Source organism: Aythya marila (genome assembly GCF_965140915.1).
Source record: "Aythya marila genome assembly, contig: HAP1_HAP1_SCAFFOLD_165, whole genome shotgun sequence".
Taxonomy (NCBI): Eukaryota; Metazoa; Chordata; class Aves; order Anseriformes; family Anatidae; genus Aythya; species Aythya marila.
In genome coordinates this window covers 212,865-231,832 of record NW_028136611.1, presented here as the reverse complement: position 1 = coordinate 231,832, position 18,968 = coordinate 212,865, and the positions used below count along the sequence as shown (strand labels likewise).

The 18,968-nt window shown below is 50.0% G+C and overlaps 2 protein-coding genes across 2 annotated transcripts in view; both read right to left on the bottom strand.

Moving 5' to 3' along the window:
* Window positions 1-12,471, bottom strand: part of LOC309891707 (ATPase family AAA domain-containing protein 2-like) — a gene marked incomplete at both ends in the record, with an annotated part of 163,000 nt that extends 150,529 nt beyond the window's left edge. The window contains one exon of the mRNA XM_082786045.1: window positions 12,272-12,471. Coding sequence (XP_082642171.1) covers window positions 12,272-12,471 — 200 coding nt within the window. The remainder of the gene's footprint in view (window positions 1-12,271) is intronic.
* Window positions 12,472-13,836: 1,365 nt separating this feature from the next.
* On the bottom strand, window positions 13,837-14,804 carry LOC309891706 (olfactory receptor 14C36-like; the record flags this gene model as incomplete). The annotated part of the gene is made up of 2 exons (XM_082786044.1): window positions 13,837-13,881; window positions 14,139-14,804. The coding sequence occupies 2 exons, from the start codon at window positions 14,802-14,804 to the stop codon at window positions 13,837-13,839; spliced, it is 711 nt and encodes a 236-aa protein (XP_082642170.1).
* Window positions 14,805-18,968: the final 4,164 nt, after the last annotated feature.

The following is an 18,968-nucleotide window of genomic DNA, read 5'->3' as shown; positions in this document are numbered from 1 at the left end:
GTGACTTCGTTCAGGCCGCGATAGTCCACTGTTAGTCTCCACTCGCCATTAGACTTTCGCACTGGCCATATGGGACTATTGAAAGGTGAATGAGTCTTGCTGATCACTCCTTGGCTCTCCAATTGACGAATTAGCTTATGGATGGGAATCAGGGAGTCTCGGTTGGTGCGATATTGCCGCCGGTGCACAGTTGTGGTAGCAATTGGCACTTGCTGTTCTTCGACCCTCAGCAACCCCACAACAGAGGGGTCCTCTGAGAGACCAGGCAAGGTAGATAATTGTTTAATGCCCTCTGTCTCTAAGGCAGCAATACCAAAAGCCCACCGGAACCCTTTTGGGTCCTTGCAACATCCTCTTCTAAGATAGTCTATGCCAAGGATACATGGAGCATCCGGACCAGTCACAATGCGGTGCTTTTCCCACTCATTCCCAGTCAGACTCACTTCAGCCTCCAATACAGTCAACTGCTGAGATCCCCCTGTCACTCCACAAATATAGATGGGCTCTGGTCCTTTATAGCTCGATGGCATTATAGTACATTGTGCACCGGTGTCTACTAAAGCCTTATACTTCTGTGCGCGTGATGTGCCAGGCCATCGAATCCACACAGTCCAATAAACTCGATTGTCCCTTTCCTCCCCCTGGCTGGAGGCAGGGCCCCCCTAATCCTGGTCAGAATCTTCCTCGTTTCTGTGTTTGAAGGACTGTCTGCTGGAAGTTGGAGCAGCAAACTTTTCGGAGAATCCCTTTTTCCTGATTGTTTTCTTTTGCAACTCACGTACCCGTGCCTCTAGGGTCGCGGTAGATTTTCCATCCCACTTTCTCATGTCCTCTCCATGGTCTCGTAAGTAAAACCACAGGGTGGCACGGGGTGAGTACCCACCATATCGTCTTCCTTGTGTGGGTGAACGCCTACCCCTGACAGCTGAGACACTGCTTTGTACAGGTGCGAAGGAGAATAATCTCTCTTCAAGTTGGTGAACCTTTTCAGAAAGTTTCTCCCAAGTGTTCTCCTTTGGTCGGTGGGCACTGGTTGGTTCAGGTGGGGAGGACAATAGATTCTCTTCAAGTTGGTGAACCTTTTCAGAAAGTTTCTCCACAGCTGAGACGCAGGCCTGTAAGGAAGAGGAGAGACTTTCTTCGTACTGCCGGAGTTGTTTAGCCGCTTCACCCACTGTGGGTTCCTCATCCTCTTTCCAGGCCATTATTGCCAATGAGCTGGCATATGATGATGGTGCACTCCGTACAAACTTCCGCCACATGGGTCGTGTACACTTGACTTCATCTGGATCTGTGGATGTTTGTTTGAGGTCTGGATCCTCATAAATCACTTCCCGTACGGCTAATTCCCTCAGGTACTGGATTCCCTTCTCCATAGTGGTCCACTTGCCTGGTAGACATAAAATATCTTCCTTGAAGGGATACCTTTCCCTCACAGCTGAGAGGAGACGCCTCCAGAGGCTGGTGGGTCGTGCTCCATCTGCAATTGCTTTGTCAATGCCGGCGTCTCGAGCAAGGGATCCCAGCCGCTTGGCTTCCCTGCCGTCTAATTCCACACAATTGGCTCCAGAGTCCCAGCACCGGAGCAGCCAGGTGACAAGCTGCTCACCTATACAGCGACCAAAATCTTTTCGCACATCTCGTAGCTCGCGCTCGTTTAGGCTTCGGGTAGTTACTGTTGCTCTTTCGGCATCCTCATCTTCCTCCTCCTGAATCCTTGACGGCCCAGCGTCGTCATCATCTTCGTCATCTCTATACTTAGTTTTGGCAGAAGCCTTACCTGGATTGGCAGAAGACTCTCTGCGTTCTAAACGACTTGAATTTCTATACCATATTTTCACCTTCTCTACAGGGGCAGCTTGCACTGCTACTGCTCGTTTCTCTGACTTTGTTACAGGGTCTGCCACAGGGGTTGGAATGCCCTCTGCAGGGTCAACTTGCACTGCTACAGCTCGTTTCTCTGACACGGCCACAGGAGCTGGAGCGGCTACAGGAGCTGGAGCAGTTGCAGGAACCGGAGCTGTAGCGGCTACAGGAGCTGGAGCTGGAGCTGGAGCAGTTGCAGGAGCTGGGACTGGAGCAGCAGTAGGAGCTGGAGCTGGAGCGGCTTCAGGAGCTGGAGCTGGAGCGGCTTCAGGAGCTGGGACTGGAGCAGTTGCAGGAACTGGGACTGGAGTAGCGGCCGGAGCTGGAACTGGAGCGACTGCAGGAACTGGGACTGGAGCAGCTGCAGGAGCTGGAGCTGGAGCGGCTTCAGGAGCTGGAGCTGGAGCAGCTTCAGGAGCTGGGACTGGAGCAGTTGCAGGAACTGGGACTGGAGTAGCGGCCGGAGCTGGAACTGGAGCGACTGCAGGAACTGGGACTGGAGCAGCTGCAGGAGCTGGGACTGGAGCGGCTGCAGGAGCTGGAGCTGGAGCGGCTGCAGGAGCTGGGACTGGAGCGGCTGCAGGAGCTGGGACTGGAGCGGCTGCAGAATCCACCGTAGGGGTCACAGTGGCCGTTGGATCTGTCACAGGGTTTGGAGTGGCCGCAGGGTCTGTCACTAAGTTGACAGCAGTATCAATGGCAGCTCGATAGGCATGAGCCAGGCCCCAGCACGTTACAATGATTTGTGTTACTTTGGAACTGCCAGAATCATTACACCTTTTTTTCAAGCATTCTGCCAGTTTTTGAGGATTTTGCCATTGTTCAGGGGTGAATTTCCAACACACTGGGGGTGCCAACTGCTCTAGATGCCTGCCCATATCCACCCATACTCCCTGCCACCCACAACTATACTGCCTCCGGGCAGATCTCCGGATGAGCTTCATAAGTAGTTGTTTAACTTTAAGCAGAATCTGAAGTGCATTCATGAGGCAGAACAACAAGACTATGGTATTCTGAGTATTCCAGAAATATTCAATATCTTGGAGAGCTATTGTGACAAGCTCAGGGGATAAGAGGGTGGTGAAGGAGGAAGGCAGAGTGACCCAGGAGGATACAGGGGTGGTGAAGGAGAAAGGGAGAGTAAGCAAGTAAGGAAAAATATCCTCCCCTTTCCCCTCCACAGATTGACTCTCTAATGGAGAAAAACAATAGGTATAATTGCTAATAGTTCCCAAGATGCTGTTTCCAAAGTACAGAGTCCACGATGTTACTGAGTATAAATACCAAGTTAGAGTCATGACCAGATATCTTATCGTCTCATAAGCCATTGCTATAACACTTAGTACCATAATGGTCTGAAACCAGGGCCCGGAGAGGAGAAACAACACTACAGAGAGCAAATACGGAAAATAATGTACTATAATACTCAATTTGGAAAACAGGCGCAGCAGAGTTGTGATTAAAGCAATCAGCATCATGACAAGTGACTATTAAGCAGGTCTAATCCTTCCACCAATTTTAGTTTAACACACTCTGATCAGATCTGCCGTTATCTCAACCTTTCGGGCCCCACGTTGGGCGCCAAAAAGACTGTCGTGGTTTAACCCGACCGGCAGCTAAACACCACGCAGCCGTTCGCTCACCCTCCCCCCTCCCTCTCTGGGACGGGGGAGAGAAATGGAAAGTGAAGCCCGTGAGTTGAGATAAAGACAGTTTAATAAGACAGGAAAAAAAAATAACAAAAATAATAATAACAATAATAATAATGATGATACAATGGTGATAATACGAAAGTAATAATAGTATGTACAAACAAGTGATGCACAATGCAATTGCTCACCACCCGCTGACCGATGCCCAGCCTAACCCCGAGCAGTCCGGCCCCCTCCCCCCGGCTAGCCACCCCTATATATTGTTTAGCATGACGTCAGATGGTATGGAATACCCCTTTGGCTAGTTTGGGTCACCTGTCCTGGGTCTGTCCCCTCCCAGCTCTTACTGCACCCCCCAGCCTGCCCGTTGGCAGGACAGAGCAAAGGCTGAGATGTCCTTGGCTTAGTATAAGCACTGCTACTAGGAAGAAAATTAATTCTGTTCTAACTGAAACCAGGACAAGTACCATCACACAACACTTTCAGGACAATCAGGTGATGAAGGCCAGTCAGCATGGGTTTATCAAAGTCAGGTCCTGCTTGACAAATCTGATCTCAATCTATGGGAAGGTGATGTGTGTAGTGGGTTTATATGTCAAGGTTTTGGTAGCAGGGAGCCATAGGGGTGGTTTCTGTGAGAAAGATCTAGAAGCTGCCCCATGTTTGGTAAGGGCCCCACTGCTGACCAGAGCTGAGCCAATAAGCGATGTTGTTTTGCACCTCTGTGAGAGCATATTTAAGACAGGGAAAAAAACGCTGCACCACACAGCAGCTGGGAGAGGGAGAGGAGTGAGGAATGGCCTTGCAGGCACCAAGATCAGTGTAGAAGGAGGGGGAGAGGTGCTCCAGGCGCCGGAGCAGAAGTTCCCTGCGGCCTGTCGTGAGGACCATGGTGAAGCAGGATGTCCCCCTGCAGCCCATGGAGTACCACGGTGGAGCAGGGTTCCATGCTGCATCCCTTGGAGGAGACCATGGTGGAGCAGGTGGCCCTGCACCGATGGAAGCTGCCGCCTGTGGAAGACCCCTGCCGGAGCAGGTCCCAGGCTGGACCTGTATCATGTGGAGAGGAGACCACGCAGGAGCAGGTGACCTGGCAGGAGCTGCTGCCCGTAGGGGAGCCAGGTTGGAGCAGTTTTCTCCTGAGGGATGGACCCCATGGTACGGATCCATATCTGGAGCAGTTCTGGAAGAGCTGCTGCCTGTGGGAAGCCCACACCGGATCAGTTCATCAAGGATTGTGTCCCGTGGGTGGGACCCCACAGCACAGGGGACAAGAGTGACCGAGAAGGAGCGGCAGAGAAACGCTGTAGACTGACCATAACCCCCATTCCCCCACGCCGCTCGGGGGGAGGAGGTGGAAGAGGGTGGATGGGGGGGGAAGGTGCTTTTGGTTTCTTTCCTTTGTTTCTCACTTCTCTAGCTTGTTAGTAATAAGCAATAAATCTTACTATCTTCTTATGCCGAGTCTGTTTTGCCCGTTACAATAATTACTGCATGATTTTCTCATCCTTATCTCAATCTTTGAGCCCTTTTCACATATTTTCTCCCCATTCCTCTTTGAGGAGGGGGAGTGAGAGAGCAGCTGTGGTGGAGCTCGGCTGTCCACTCGAGCAGAACCACGAAAATGTGCTCAGTGGATGAGGGAATGGCTGTGGATGTGGTCTACCTAGACTTCGATAACGTTTCTGAAGCCATTTCCCACAGCATTCTCCTTGAGAAACTGGCTGCTAAAGGCCTAGATAGATGTACGCTTCATTGGGTTAAAAACTGGCTGGGTGGCCAGGTCCAAAGAGTTGTGGTGAATGGAGATAAATGCAGCTGGAGGCCACTCACGAGTGGTGTTCCCCAGTGCTCAGTACTGGCTCCAGTTCTCTTCAATATCTGCAGTGATGATCTGGGTGAGGGGATCGAGTGCACCATCAGCAAGTTTGTAGACAAGACTGTCCTGGTTTCAGTTAGAACAGAGTTAATTTTCTTCCTAGTAGCTGGTGGAATGCTGTGTTTTGGCTTAGGATGAGAAGAGTGCTGATAACACCCCGATGTTTTAATTGTTGCAGAGCAGTGCTTATACCAAGCCAAGGACATCTCAGCTTCTTGCTCTGTCCTGCCAACAGGCAGGCTGGGGGTGCAGTAAGAGCTGGGAGGGGACAGACCCAGGACAGGTGACCCAAACTAGCCAAAGGGGTATTCCATACCATCTGACGTCATGCTAAACAATATATAGGGGTGGCTAGCCGGGGGGAGGGGGCCGGACTGCTCGGGGTTAAGCTGGGCATTGGTCAGCAGGTGGTGAGCAATTGCATTGTGCATCACTTGTTTGTACATATTATTATTAGTAGTACTATTATCACCATTGTATTATTCTTATTCTTATTCTTATTCTTATTCTTATTCTTATTCTTATTCTTATTCTTATTATTATTTTCCTGTCTTATTAAACTGTCTTTATCTCAACTCACGGGCTTCACTTTCCATTTCTCTCTCCCATCCCAGAGAGGGAGGGGGCAGGTGAGCGAACGGCTGTGTGGTGTTTAGCTGCCGGCCGGGTTAAACCATGACACTGGGGAAGGGCAGGGCGAGGGGGACCTCCTCTGGCTGTATCTCCGAGGGGGTTGTGGAGGATGCGTAGCCAGGATCTTCAGCTGGGTTCAGGGTGGGAGGACAAAAGACAACAGCTGTGAAGGTGAAAGAGGAGAGCTTCAGGCTAAAAAGAAGGCAAAAAGCCTTCCCACCTGTCGTGGTTTAACCGGCCCCCTCCCCCGGCTAGCCACCCCTATATATTGTTTAGCATGACGTCAGATGGTATGGAATACCCCTTTGGCTAGTTTGGGTCACCTGTCCTGGGTCTGTCCCCTCCCAGCTCTTACTGCACCCCCAGCCTGCCTGTTGGCAGGACAGAGCAAGAAGCTGAGATGTCCTTGGCTTGGTATAAGCACTGCTCTGCAACAATTAAAACATCGGGGTGTTATCAGCACTCTTCTCATCCTAAGCCAAAACACAGCATTCCACCAGCTACTAGGAAGAAAATTAATTCTGTTCTAACTGTAACCAGGACACCACCATGAGCTCAGCTAGGCGTCACCCAGAGGCTGTGCAGTCTCCGTTTTTGCTGGTTGTGCAAAATGCAACAGGATCAAGCCCTGAACAGTCTGTTCTGACTGTGCTTATGGCAGGTTGGGCTACAGGCCTCCTGAGGACCCTGCCAACATGCCTTATGGTCCTTTGACCTCAGGCCCAGTTTCTGGTGGTGCCAGAGGAGATGCTGTGGAGCCTGAATCCTCCTGTGCTGTAGGGGACCATCTAACGCCAGGCAGGTGAACATCTCCTCTTCTCCCTTGGCTGTAACTGTAGCCTGGGAGGCACTGCCTCAGCCATCTCTGCATTACACCTCCAGCTCCTGTCTTCCACCTGAAAGTCCATTGCCTGGATGTGCTCTGAGGTGTGGGAAGAGATCTAGGCTTTTCTGGGGTGTTAGTTCTCTCCCTCTGCACGCTGCTCCTCTCAGAGACGGTCTCATTTTTCACTTTCTTTCCTACCTGGAGGGAAATGCATACTCTGTCCTGGCCATAAAGCTGAGCATGTTTACTACTTTTGCCACACTTCCACATCTCCTGGATCTGTCACCTGGAAAAGTGAATATTGCGTGCATGTTCGTGGCCCTGCTTTCTTCCATCTGTGCAGCAAGGTCCACATCTCAGTGTTATGTACTTTTTTGCAAAGACTGTGAATTGTCATGGATATGATAAGATTCTTCGGGGGGGCACAGGGCTTTGTACAAGATGCAGAATGATCTTACTTGATGGTGTTGGCCTAAAAATACTAGAAATGCTTTGAAATGTCATTTAAAAAAAAAAAAAAAAAAAAAAAAAAGAAAAGAAAACAAAACTAAACAGAAATAAAGGCAAACTTCTAAAGCATTGATAATTTATGGATGCACATTTACAGCTTTTACAAATTTTGGTGATTCTGCTTTCCTTTTTTTTCATAGTTAAAAATGGCCAATATTGATGTTTTGACACACTGCCCAGCCTCCACCTGCAGCTCCTGAGGGCCTCTGGTCTCCCACAGCTCCTCTTGACAGCTGCCAGCCCCAGGCAAACACCTCCAGTACAGAGGGGCCCCTGAACCTAGCAAGGTCTGCCTGGAAAGGTGAACAAATTATTCCAACATAGGAAAGAAAATATAAATAAATAAATAAAAGAGCATGTGTTCATCACTTCAAACACTCTGCCTAGAACAGTCCTTGTATGGCCATCCCTTGGGGAAGGTGAACCTCATTAGCTGCAGCTTGCACTGGGCACACAGCTGAGGAGAGTGTTTTACTGTTTACTGAACTGCACCACACTTAACTTTGGTTGGTTTTCAATGGGGAGCAGTCCTTCTGTGCCTGCGTGCTGGCAGTTCTGTGGGGAAAAGGGCTGGGAGTTGGTGCAAAGGAGCTGTAACATGCAGTGGCAGTCCTGACTGGAGAAGTCTGATGCTCAGCTTGGAAAGTCTGATGCCTTTCCAAGCTGACCAGACCTCCTTAGGAGACCCTCTGGATCAATATCAAAGGAAGAGGGCAGGGAATTGAAATAAATCAATAAAGAATCCAGCTTGAAGGGAAAGCTCCCTTATTATCAACTGCTCATTGAAATGTGCCTCATTCACTAGCTTTCTGAAATCTCCCCAATTAGACGTAAAAGCTCTGAAGCCTTGAAGGAACTGCTGGGCAGAAAGAGGACACAGGAGGGCTCTCTGCATTGTGCCGAGCCCCAGGGTGTATTTGGCGCTGAGTCCATGCACCTCTGATGCTGAGAGGAGATAGCGCAGGCTGTTCAAGAGGTTAAGGCCAGGAGAAATGCTGAAGGTTCTGGGAGTGTTAATTGGTCCCACTGGGGGCCATTACCACCACAGCTCCCCCATGGACTTGTTAGCAAAGGAAAGGGGAGGCAGTGATGATAGGCAGGCAAAGGCAAAGTAAAGGTGGCCCTGATGGCAAGGAAACCTTGATGTGTTTTATCAAAGCAAGCACCAAGGCCTGACACCCAGCTCTGGGAAGAGTGCTTCTGTCCCTCACGCTGCTCTTCAAGGGGCAGTGGGATCTGGGGTGTGTGATGGCAACTAAAGGACAACAGTACAACTCCAGTGCACAGGACTGCAAAGAGGCCACATGGTTCCAGTGCCAGGAGCACAATGTGTCGTCTCATAGGCCCCAGTGGCAGAGACAACAGCCAGAGCCACGGGGACAAAGACTTCTGCTGTGTCAGGGCCTTCCAGCCCTGTCAGTGCCCTTGGACATCTCCCCACAGGTTGTCCTATCCTGTCCCATGCCTGAACCATTTTCCCTGCAGCCTGGAGACATCCAACCTGCTTCCCCACCACAGCATCTCCCTACCCATACTAGGGACTCCTTGTGCTCACTGCCTCTGACTTGAAACACAAGCCATGGGCTGAAGCAGACTCCCTCTGAGTCACCACAGCACTGCCCTTGGAGTGGCATTTCTTTCTCCTCATCACCACTCTGGACCTCCAAAACAGCCAAACTATGGTGGATGGATTTCCTTTCTCATGCTCTTTACCCTTACCCAAAATGTGCCATCATCTCTGAAAGCAGATTTCCATCTGTCAGGAACTCCTACAAGGGTGCCCTGAGCCTGTTCTTCACCAGGCCTACGAAGCGCAGGGCTCTCAGCAACAACACACATGACCCCTAGCCCTGTCTTGGCACACCTCCTCTGAACCGTCTCCATTCCTCCCTAGTCCTTCAGAAAAGGAGCCTCACACTTGGAAGCCCTCTTCCAGTTATGGCCACACCAGTGTGGAGTCATGGAAGATGAGAAGTCCCTCGCCCAGGTGGACACACTCCACATGCTCCACATTGGAGCATCCCAATGTGGATGTGACCATATCCGTGTATACACTGCTGGCTCATATGGCATCCCTGGTTGTGCCCAAGCTCTCTCCTCCTGGTTGCTCTTCCTGCAGTCTGGTCTAAGCCTGCTGTGATGTATGGAGCTGTGCTGCCCCTGATGCAGAGCAGAGCATCACAAGATGGGAAAGAGAGGCTCTCTTCTCCTTGGAAAACAGAATGAGATTTATTCACCAAATCCCAGCGTTTCACAAGGTCATCTGCAAGGAACACTTACAGTTGATGGACAAGTCTCAGGTTAGGAACCATGTAAAGAAACTGGGAACTGTGAGCATGGTAGCCCCGAGCCCTGCCTGCCCTCCTCCTGCCACGCTCCATCAGGCGGCTGCAGCAGAGGGGACCCACAGCCAGCCCCTGGCTGGGCTCTGCCAGCCACCTCTCCAGTGCCATCCCTGCTGCCTTAGGGTGCTCTGTGAGGTGCTGGGTGACCTCACAAGGCCTGCTGGCCAGCACATCTTCTGCAGGGCAACCAGCAATGCAGCAGGGGCCTCACCACAGCCCTTCCATTCCCCTCTCTCCCCTCATCCTCGGCCTTGTCTCTGCTGGCACAAGCAGCCTTGGGAGGGGCTTCCTGGCCTCCCATTGATACTGAGCTGAAAGGAGAAATAGTTTCTTCCTTGACAGAACAATGGCTTCAAATTTGAAAAGCTTCATTAGGAGATAGGTGAAACCTTTTCTAGGTTTTGTTAGAAAGAAGGAAGTTCAGAAACATTCACCCCTGATGTTACTTTAGTCACTAATTAGTCAGCTTTATCTATAAGAGCCTACAGACTTGTATCTCAGAATGAGGGCAAGGTGACCCAGGCCTAGAGCATGTGTCAGAAGATTAGGTGAGAAACTCATGCTATATATATCCTTGGATGTGTAACCACCTAAGCTTTGTATGCATGCCTGAGATGAAAGAATAAGAGAAGAAAGATTTCGATGGCTTGAGCATGGACAAGAACTGGATTCAACTAATGAACATAGTGAGGAAGACTACCGATGACCACCAGAGACCCCTGAAAGACAGGGGAAACAAATGTGCATGTGTCAGCGACACTTACTGATTTTAATGAGTTACAGGAAGTAGTATGAATATGTTTTGGGGAAATGTGATTAACATGTATGTTTTGCTTGTATATAATCCCTATAGCTCAAACAGTTCTGTAAGCACTGGAGTGATCCCCTGTGCGTCCAGGACCTCAATAAAAGAACACCTGCTTTCTAAAACTCCAAACTGAGTCTTAGAGAGTTACTTTGACTGGCTTTTATAGTATCACCCTCGCCTCCTGCCAGCTGCTGCCCTCTGAGGATCCTGCTGTGAAATACGTTCATCTGATTCATGTCAGTATGGAACAATGCTAGGGCCGCATGGTATGATGAATGTGACCTTCTGTCTTACATACCCTTGTATAACCACAAGTCTAAGAAAACCAGAGTGGTTAATGTATATAGTTCTTGTATCTTGCAAAGGAATGTTTTAGCAATTTGTGTCAATAGAGAGCTTGAAGGGAAATGTATTTGTAGGCTTTTCCTTGGAGTCTCTGATATCTGGGGGGTTCAGAATAACTGCTAACTATTATGACTATTGCATGGGACACTATGCAAGTCTCTGATATCTGACCAGGAGATTAAGGAGCAGGGGAGAGCTGAAGAACAACTAAAAGACAAAGCTTGCAGGGGACACTGCACAAGTCTCTGACATACAGCCAAGTTGGACAAAGGAGAAGGACAAGAGGGAGGAAGACTATGAGCCTTCAGCATGAGAGAACCACAGAGACCCTCAGAGGGACCACCAGATACGCATGCTCCAGTAGGAGGGTTTGGATTCCAGAAACTAATTATAATAACCCTGTGGTTTTTTTTGAAGTAGTAATGAATATGTATCAGCCTAGGAGCATAAAAATCATCCGCTTGATGTAACTGGTGTGCGTCTTGGTGGAGCAGAGACTCCCGGCGCACCCAGTGCTGCTTGCTTACCTGTATTCATTTAATAAATTGTAAACTTTGATTATTGTCCTATTTTGAAGACTGAGCCATTTATTACACTGGTACAAACGTGGCCCCACACCAACAGCACTGTTCATGCTGCCTTTGCTGCCTTGCCTTGTCCTCTCCCTCGACTCCTTGTCTTTTCCAGGCCACACATTCCACACCCAAACGCATCCCTTTGCTGTGGCCACCCTCTCCCCTGCCCAGTGGGATGGCAGAACCAGGGCAGGACATGGTAGAGTTAGGCTGTGTAGCACCCATGCAGAGCACTTGTGGCAAAGTGGGAGCTGAGATTGGGTGGTGCAGAGGAGGCCCCATGCAGGAAAGATGAGGTTAAACAGCAGCTTTGCAGTGTGTGTGGGGGGGGGCTGGTGTCCATCGTGGTTTGGCATGGGAGGCTTCTGGCCATGAAGGGGCAAGGGATGGGTTGACACAACTTCTCTGGGCAACCTGTTCCATTGACCACCACCCCCAAAGGAAAGAATGTCTTCCTTATACCTAATTTTAAAGCACCCTCTTTTAGGCCCCCTTTAGGTACTGGAAGGCTGCTATAGAGAACCAGCTTTCTCAGCCAGTCTTCACTGAAAAGTTGCCCCAGACTCTCTATCTTGTTTTTGGCCTCTTCTAGACTTTTTCTAATAATTCTAATGCTTCCATGTCCTTCTAGAGTTTGGGGTCCCAGAACTGAATGCAGTACTGAAAAGCAGAGCTGAGGGAGAGAATCAACTCTGTCAACCTTTGGGCCAAACTTGATTGATGCCACCCAGAATGCAGTTGGCTTTCTGGGCTGCAAACTCACATTGCCAGCACAGGTTGAGCTTCTCATCCACCAGTACCCCAAGTCCTTCTCCTCAGAGCTGCTCTCTACTCATTCTCCACCCTGCCCCAATCCAGCTGCAGGACCTTGCACTTGGCCTTTGTGAACCTCATGAGGTTCCCACAGGAAAATCTCTCAATCCGGTCCGGGTCCATCTGCATATCATCCTTTCCCTCCAGTGTATTGACTGCACCACCCAGATTGGTGTCATCAGCATACTCACTGAGACTGCACTCAGTCACACTGTCCATGTCACTGACAAAGTGTTAAACAGTGCTGGCCCCAATACTGACTCCTGAGGAACATCACTCTTTACTGACCTCCACTTGGACATTGAGCTGTAGACTCCAGCTCCTTGAGGGTGACCATCCAGACAATTCCTCACCCACCAGGTGATCCATCCATCACACCCATGTCTCTTCAATTGAGAGACAAGGCTATTGTGTGGGACAGAGTCAAATGATTTGCACAAGTCAAAGTTCACGATGTGAGGTGCTCTTCCCCTCTCCACCAATGCTGTAAACCCATCGTAGAAGGCCACCAGGTTTGTCAGGTACAATCTGCCCTGTGTGAAGCCATGTTGGCTGTCACCAACAGCCATCAGTTTGCTGTCACCACCAGTCCAAAAGGCAGAGTAGAATGATATGTCAGAGAGAAGCATTTGCAATGAACCTGTGCAAGGATGGTGACAAAAATCTCATGGGAACACTGGGGGTAATTACTGGAGTTCTACACAGAGAAATGTCAAGGCTTTGTGAGGTGCCCATATCTGAGCTGGCCTCATGCACTGCTCATCCACACTGGGCTGTTCAGAGACACCAGTCCCTGCCTTACACATACACAGTGCACTGCAGCACTTGAAGGGTCCCTCTGGCTCCTGCAGCCACTGCCAGAGGCTGGGAGGCACCTCAGCCCTGTGGTGGGTGCATTACCTGGCTCTGTCCTCCTCTGAGATGCCCCAAAGCATGAGAAATGGGCACAGGGACCTTGAGGGTTCAAGGAAACACATTGCAGAGCTGCATTCACATCTTGTACGTTGGACTAGACGGTCTCTGAAGGTGCCTTCCCCCTGGACTATTCTCTGCTATTCAGGCAGGTGCCCCATGGTTGTTACTCTCAGGAAGAAGGGACCTGAAGACACTCTGCCCCACTGGCCTTCATGACACCCCTAGGGATAGCTGATGGCCTTTGTGCTCGCTCTTGTTCCTCTCTCCATGTGCATACAATGTGCCTGCAGGTAGCAGCAGCTGCAAAGGGTTTCTGTTCCTGTGTCTCTCCTGCACCTGAACAGGCCCTGCTCTTCTCCCAGCACATCCTATATCCCAGGGAGCCTTTGGGACTCTTGTTGAGCATGTTCTGATGTGACGGCAACTCTGAAAGATGACGTGAGCCTTCAGGCATGGCCCTTTTAGGAGGGAAATTCTGTTCTGGAGAGCAGCTGTGTCACTCATGTGCCAACTGCCTGTCCCTGCCTGCAGTCCCAGCACAGCATCACAGCAGCACTGGCGCCAAGCTACAGGAGCATCCAGGCCTTAAACCGCCAACAGGGCTCAGCAGGAGAGGGTGTCAGTGGCAGGAGAGCAGCTCTGCATGGACCCAGTGCTGGTGCTCCCAGGCTAGACTGCCACGACTCTTTTCCCCTCCACCACTGCACACTGTCCCTGAAGCCACAGAAAACGTCTCAGAGGAATGATATAAGACAAAAAGTCACTTTAATTGGTTTAAATACTCAAGCAAAATGAAGAATTATATTTCTTTGTGGAAAATATTTGATAAAAAAAAATTGAGAAAAAGCAGAACACCAATAAAAACACAAGAACATAAGACCCACTGGCTTCGCCTATCATGAATAAAATTACAAGTGGTTTACAGAAAAAGGCAGGCAATATATTGCTGAAGAAAAACACCCAGTCATCACTTTCCACATGGCAACCTTGATCTCCTTGTTCCTCATGCTGTAGATGAAGGGGTTCACTACTGAAGGCACCACCAAGTACAGAAATGCCAGAACAACATCCAGGAAAGGGAAGGAAGTTGATGGGGGCTTCAGGTGGGCAAAGATAGCTGTGCTGAGAAAGAGGAAGACCACAGCCAGGTGAGGGAGGCATGTGGAAAAGGCTTTTTGCCGGCCCTGCTCAGAGGGCATCCTCAGCACAGCCCTGAAGATCTGCACATAGGACAGCACAATGAAAACAAAACAACCCCCAAATAGAAAAGCAGTAACTGTAGTAAGTTGAACTTCCCTTATGTACGAGTCTGAGCAGGAGAGCTTGAGGATCTGGGGGATTTCACAGAAGAACTGGCTGAGAGAATTTCCACAGCAGAGGGGCAGGGAAAATATGTTGGCAATGTGCAGCACAGCGTGGAGAAAGCCACTGCCCCAGGCAGCTGCTGCCATCTGGGCACAAGCTCTGCTGCCCAGGAGGCTCCCGTAGTGCAGGGGCTTGCAGATGGCAATGTAGCGGTCGTAGGCCATGACAGTGAGAAGAGAAAGTTCTGATAAATTCAAAAAGATTATAAGAAAGAGCTGTACAACACATCCTGAATAGGGTATGGCCTTGGTGTTCCAGAGCAAATTGGCCATGGCTTTGGGCAGAGTAGTGGAGATGCAGCCCAGGTCGTTGAGGGCAAGGTTGAGGAGGAAGAAATACATGGGGGTGTGCAGGTGGTGGTCGCAGGCTACGGCAGTGAGGATGAGTCTGTTGCCCAGGAGGGCAGTCAGGTAGATGCCCAGGAAGAGCCCAAAGTGTAGGAGCTGCAGCTCCCGCATTTCTGTGAATGCCAGCAGGAGGAACTCAGTGATGGAGCTGTTGTTACACATTTATTGCCCCTGAGCAAGGTAGTCTGTCCAAAAGAAGAAGTGACATTGTAAAATTTAAGGACTTCTCTGACCAAAATACTTTGTATGTCTCATAGAACAGTCACACAGAACACATTCTTTCCCATTCCTTTCACAGGAAGAGCTTTCTGCAGCTGCTTGGCTTACTTCTGCTTGGTGTTCTGAGGGTGCCAAAAGAAGCAGGGGGCTGTGCTGTGGGCTCTGAAGCAGTCAGTCCTAGTCTACAGCAACAGGTAAAAGGGAACCCTAAGTGATCTGAGAAGTCCACTGGGCAAGGTCATCTCCCTGTCTGCAGGAATGGAGAAGGTCAAATAACTCCTCAAGAAACAACAAAGGTGGTGTTGGTACAGTCTGTATGCTGAGGTGTGTGAGGTGCCTCAGAGCAGCAGCAATGCTTGAGGAGACTTAGTCTCTGCTACAGATGCTCCTACTCCATTACCATCCTTCTGCCTCAGCACATGGGCAGGAAAATGAAGCAGATTCTAAAAAGTGCACTGCCTTCAGGTAGCTCTTGCCGGGCAGTTCTGCAGTGCAGTGCCCTAGGGAGGTGCGGGGCTGTGAGCAGCCTGCCCCAGGCAGCAGACTCTGGGCAGCAGCAGGACCCTGCCCTGCCCTGCGGTACCAGGGGGGCTCCTTCCACCCGCAGCTTCTCCCCGCAGCCCCTGGGCAGCTCCCCAGGCAGGCTGATTGTGAAGACTGGCAGGTAGCGGAGGCCCTGCCGCGGCACACAGCCTCTGGGGCACAGCAGGGACCCTGCTCTGCACCACAGCCCTGGGCACCCCTGCCTGCATCCCTGGCTTCACAGCCTGCAGCCGGCCTCAAGAGAAGGGAGCCCTCGGGCCCTGCATTCTGACCGTGCAGCACACAAGCCCTGCATGCCCTTCAGCTCCAACACCAAGAGTCCTCCTGATAGCTCCCATCAGCTGAGGGCTGGGCCAGCTCCAGGAGAGCCTGGCAGGGTGTGCAGCAGCATTGCCCTGCACCCAGAGACTTACCATGGGGAGGTGGCTGGGAAGATTTCTCCCTCTGCCAGCTCTTCCCTGCCTTCCTATTCCAGGCTGCCCTGAACCTCTCTCCCCCTTCTCTCCTCTCCCCATGCCAGCTGCACGCAGTGCCCCCAGCAATGCTGTGCCTGGCAGAGGAGCTTTATCTGGGTAGCTGAAGCAGCTTCTCAAGTAGTCCAAGTCTGATACAAACTCCAAAGCCTCTTACAGTGCTAACGGTCCCACTGAGGGACATTACTGTCAAGGCCTCCCCATGGACTTGTTAGAGCAGAAAAGGGCAGGCAGGGAGACCAAGGCCCAGGAAAGGTGGCCCTGATGCTGAGGAAACCTTGATGTGTCCCATGAAGTCCAACAGTCGGGCCCTGACCCCAGCCTCTGGGAAGGGAGATGCTGTCCCTCCAGCAAGGTTTAGGACTCTTCCTGGGTCAGTGTACGGTGGGTAAGTGCCAAGTACAAGGCTACAGGAGGACATCTCCCAGGCTCCTGGAGGGGGATGAGAAGGCATTGAGGCCCTACTGCTGTAAGGATGAGGTGTCTCCTCATAGGCATCACTAACGGAGACAAGAGCCAGAGCCCAGCAGACAAAGCTGTTGGCTCTGTCGGGGGTTTCATCTTGCAAAAGATCCTTGACAATAACCACCACACGCTGTCCTATGCTGTCATGTCTGCACCTGTTTCCCTGCAGGACTTAGATACCCACCTTGCTTCCCCACCTTGCTCTCACCTTGCTCTGAGCACCTTCCTGACTTGACTGATTTCTCTCAATCTGCCCTCAGTAATCCATGAAACACAAAGCCAGGGGCTGATCCGGACATCCCTAGAGAGGGAGGGAGAAGGATGAGTGAACCTCTACAACAATTTAGTAGAGGTAAGAGGCTTCAGCTAATATTGATGCTGCTTTAACACGGAATTAAAACATTGATGTAAGGCCGTTAGCCAATTTTAAAGAGTAACCAATTTTAAAGAAAACCCACATTAGAAGAGTTTTAAAGAGTAATCCCTAAACCTAAATGCTACTCCAACACCCTGACAAGAATCCCTATTCTAATGCTTGAACTCAAAATATTCCATGAAGCAAAACTCAGCCCATAGTCCTTTGCCCTTGCCTTTACTCTTGTCCTCACCCTAATCCCTGCCTTCAATACTAGCATTAACATGTTCCATTAAACCTAGACTTCTAGGCAGACGTAAAACAAAGAACTATTCCACAAAGCTTGCCCATAACCTAACCACAGACCTGACACCCTAAGCAGAACAGCCCATCTGCTAAATTTCTAATCCAGAAAAGTGAACCCTTGTCTCTAAGGGACTAGAGAGGTCAGCTCTGCCTCAGGATCTCCAGCCCCAGCAGGAGGAATGTGACTGTGGCAGGGACTGTGAGGTCACTTCTGTCTCTGCAGTGGATAGGGCAGCAGCAGGAACGTGTCACGGAAAGGGACTGTGAGGTCACTTCTGTCTGTAGCTGACAGGTCAGCCTTGCCTTCTCCCTGGGATCTGTACTTTTGTGCGGACATGTGCCAGTGGCCCTGGAAGGCCAGCAGAAGGCACCTGGTTGGCATGCTGACTATGGGATCCCCTCTATGGGACCCAGACAGAAAGAAGGCCCCCATATGGGTCATCTTGTCCCTTCAGCTTGAGTCCATGACTGGAGAGCAGGAGGCACAAAGCTTGGCTGTGTCTAGCCAAGAAGCTGCAAGAGCAGCAGTCAGCCCATGTCTTTAAAAATGCTGGTGAGTTGACTTCTGTCTTGTTGATTGCTGCACCCATGGGCTGAGGCCAACTGCATGAAGTTCAATAAGGCCAAGTGCTGGGTCCTGCACTTGGGGCACAACAACCCCATGCAATGCTTTGGGAAGGGCAGCTGGACAGCTGCCCAGGGGAAAAGGACCTGGGGATATTGGTGGATAGTCGGCTGAATATGAGCCATCAGTGTGCTAAGTTGGCCAAAAAGGCCTGCCTTGTACCAAGGATACTGTGGTCAACAGACGTAGGGAAGTGATTGTCCTTCTGTATTTGGCCGTGGTGAGGCCACACCTCAAGGATTGCATTCAGCTCTGGGGCTCCATGTGTAAGAAGGACAATGATCTACTAGATCAGTGCCCCATCCCTTGATGCGTTCAAGGCCAGTTTGGATGGGGCTTTCATCAACCTGGTCTAGTGGAAGGTTTCCCTGCCCATGGGAAGTGAGTTGGAATTATGTGATCTGTAAGGTCTTTTCCTACCTGAACTAGTCTGTGATTCTGTAAATATGAAACACAGCACCATACCAGCTACTAGGAAGAAAAATTAACTCCATCTCAGACAAAACTAAGAAAATACCCAGCACTTATTCCATACAATCTATGTCATGCTCAGCTCTGTCACTTTCCAATTAATCACCACCACCTTTCCTGTTTTTTGATACACACACAAAAATTTCATGACCTTAGTTGATTCGTGTCAATAATAATAATAATAATAATAATAATAATAATAATAATAATAATAATAATAATAATAATTCCTTTTGTGTTCTATTAAATTGCCTTTATCTCAACCCATGAACTTTTACTTTTTTTTTTTTTTTTTTTTCCCTCTGAGTTCTCTCCTCTGTCCCATTGGGTGAATAGTTTTGTAGTGCTGAGCTGCCTGCAGGGTCAAACCACAGCAAATCTTCTTGGTGCCTAGCATGGAGCACAAAGGTTGAGATGACAGGATGACAGATCTGACCAGAGCATTTTAAAAATAAATTGTTATAAGCATTAGATCAGTTTAACAGTTGCTGATCACAATATTGATCTTTCTGATCTGGGGTCTGTTGTGCTTCTTTTCAGAACTGTGTTGTATAGCACATTAGTAACTTCCATGTCATGCTGTTTATCAGTTCTGGGGGCTGGTTTAAGGTTACTGTTTTTCTGTACTGGAT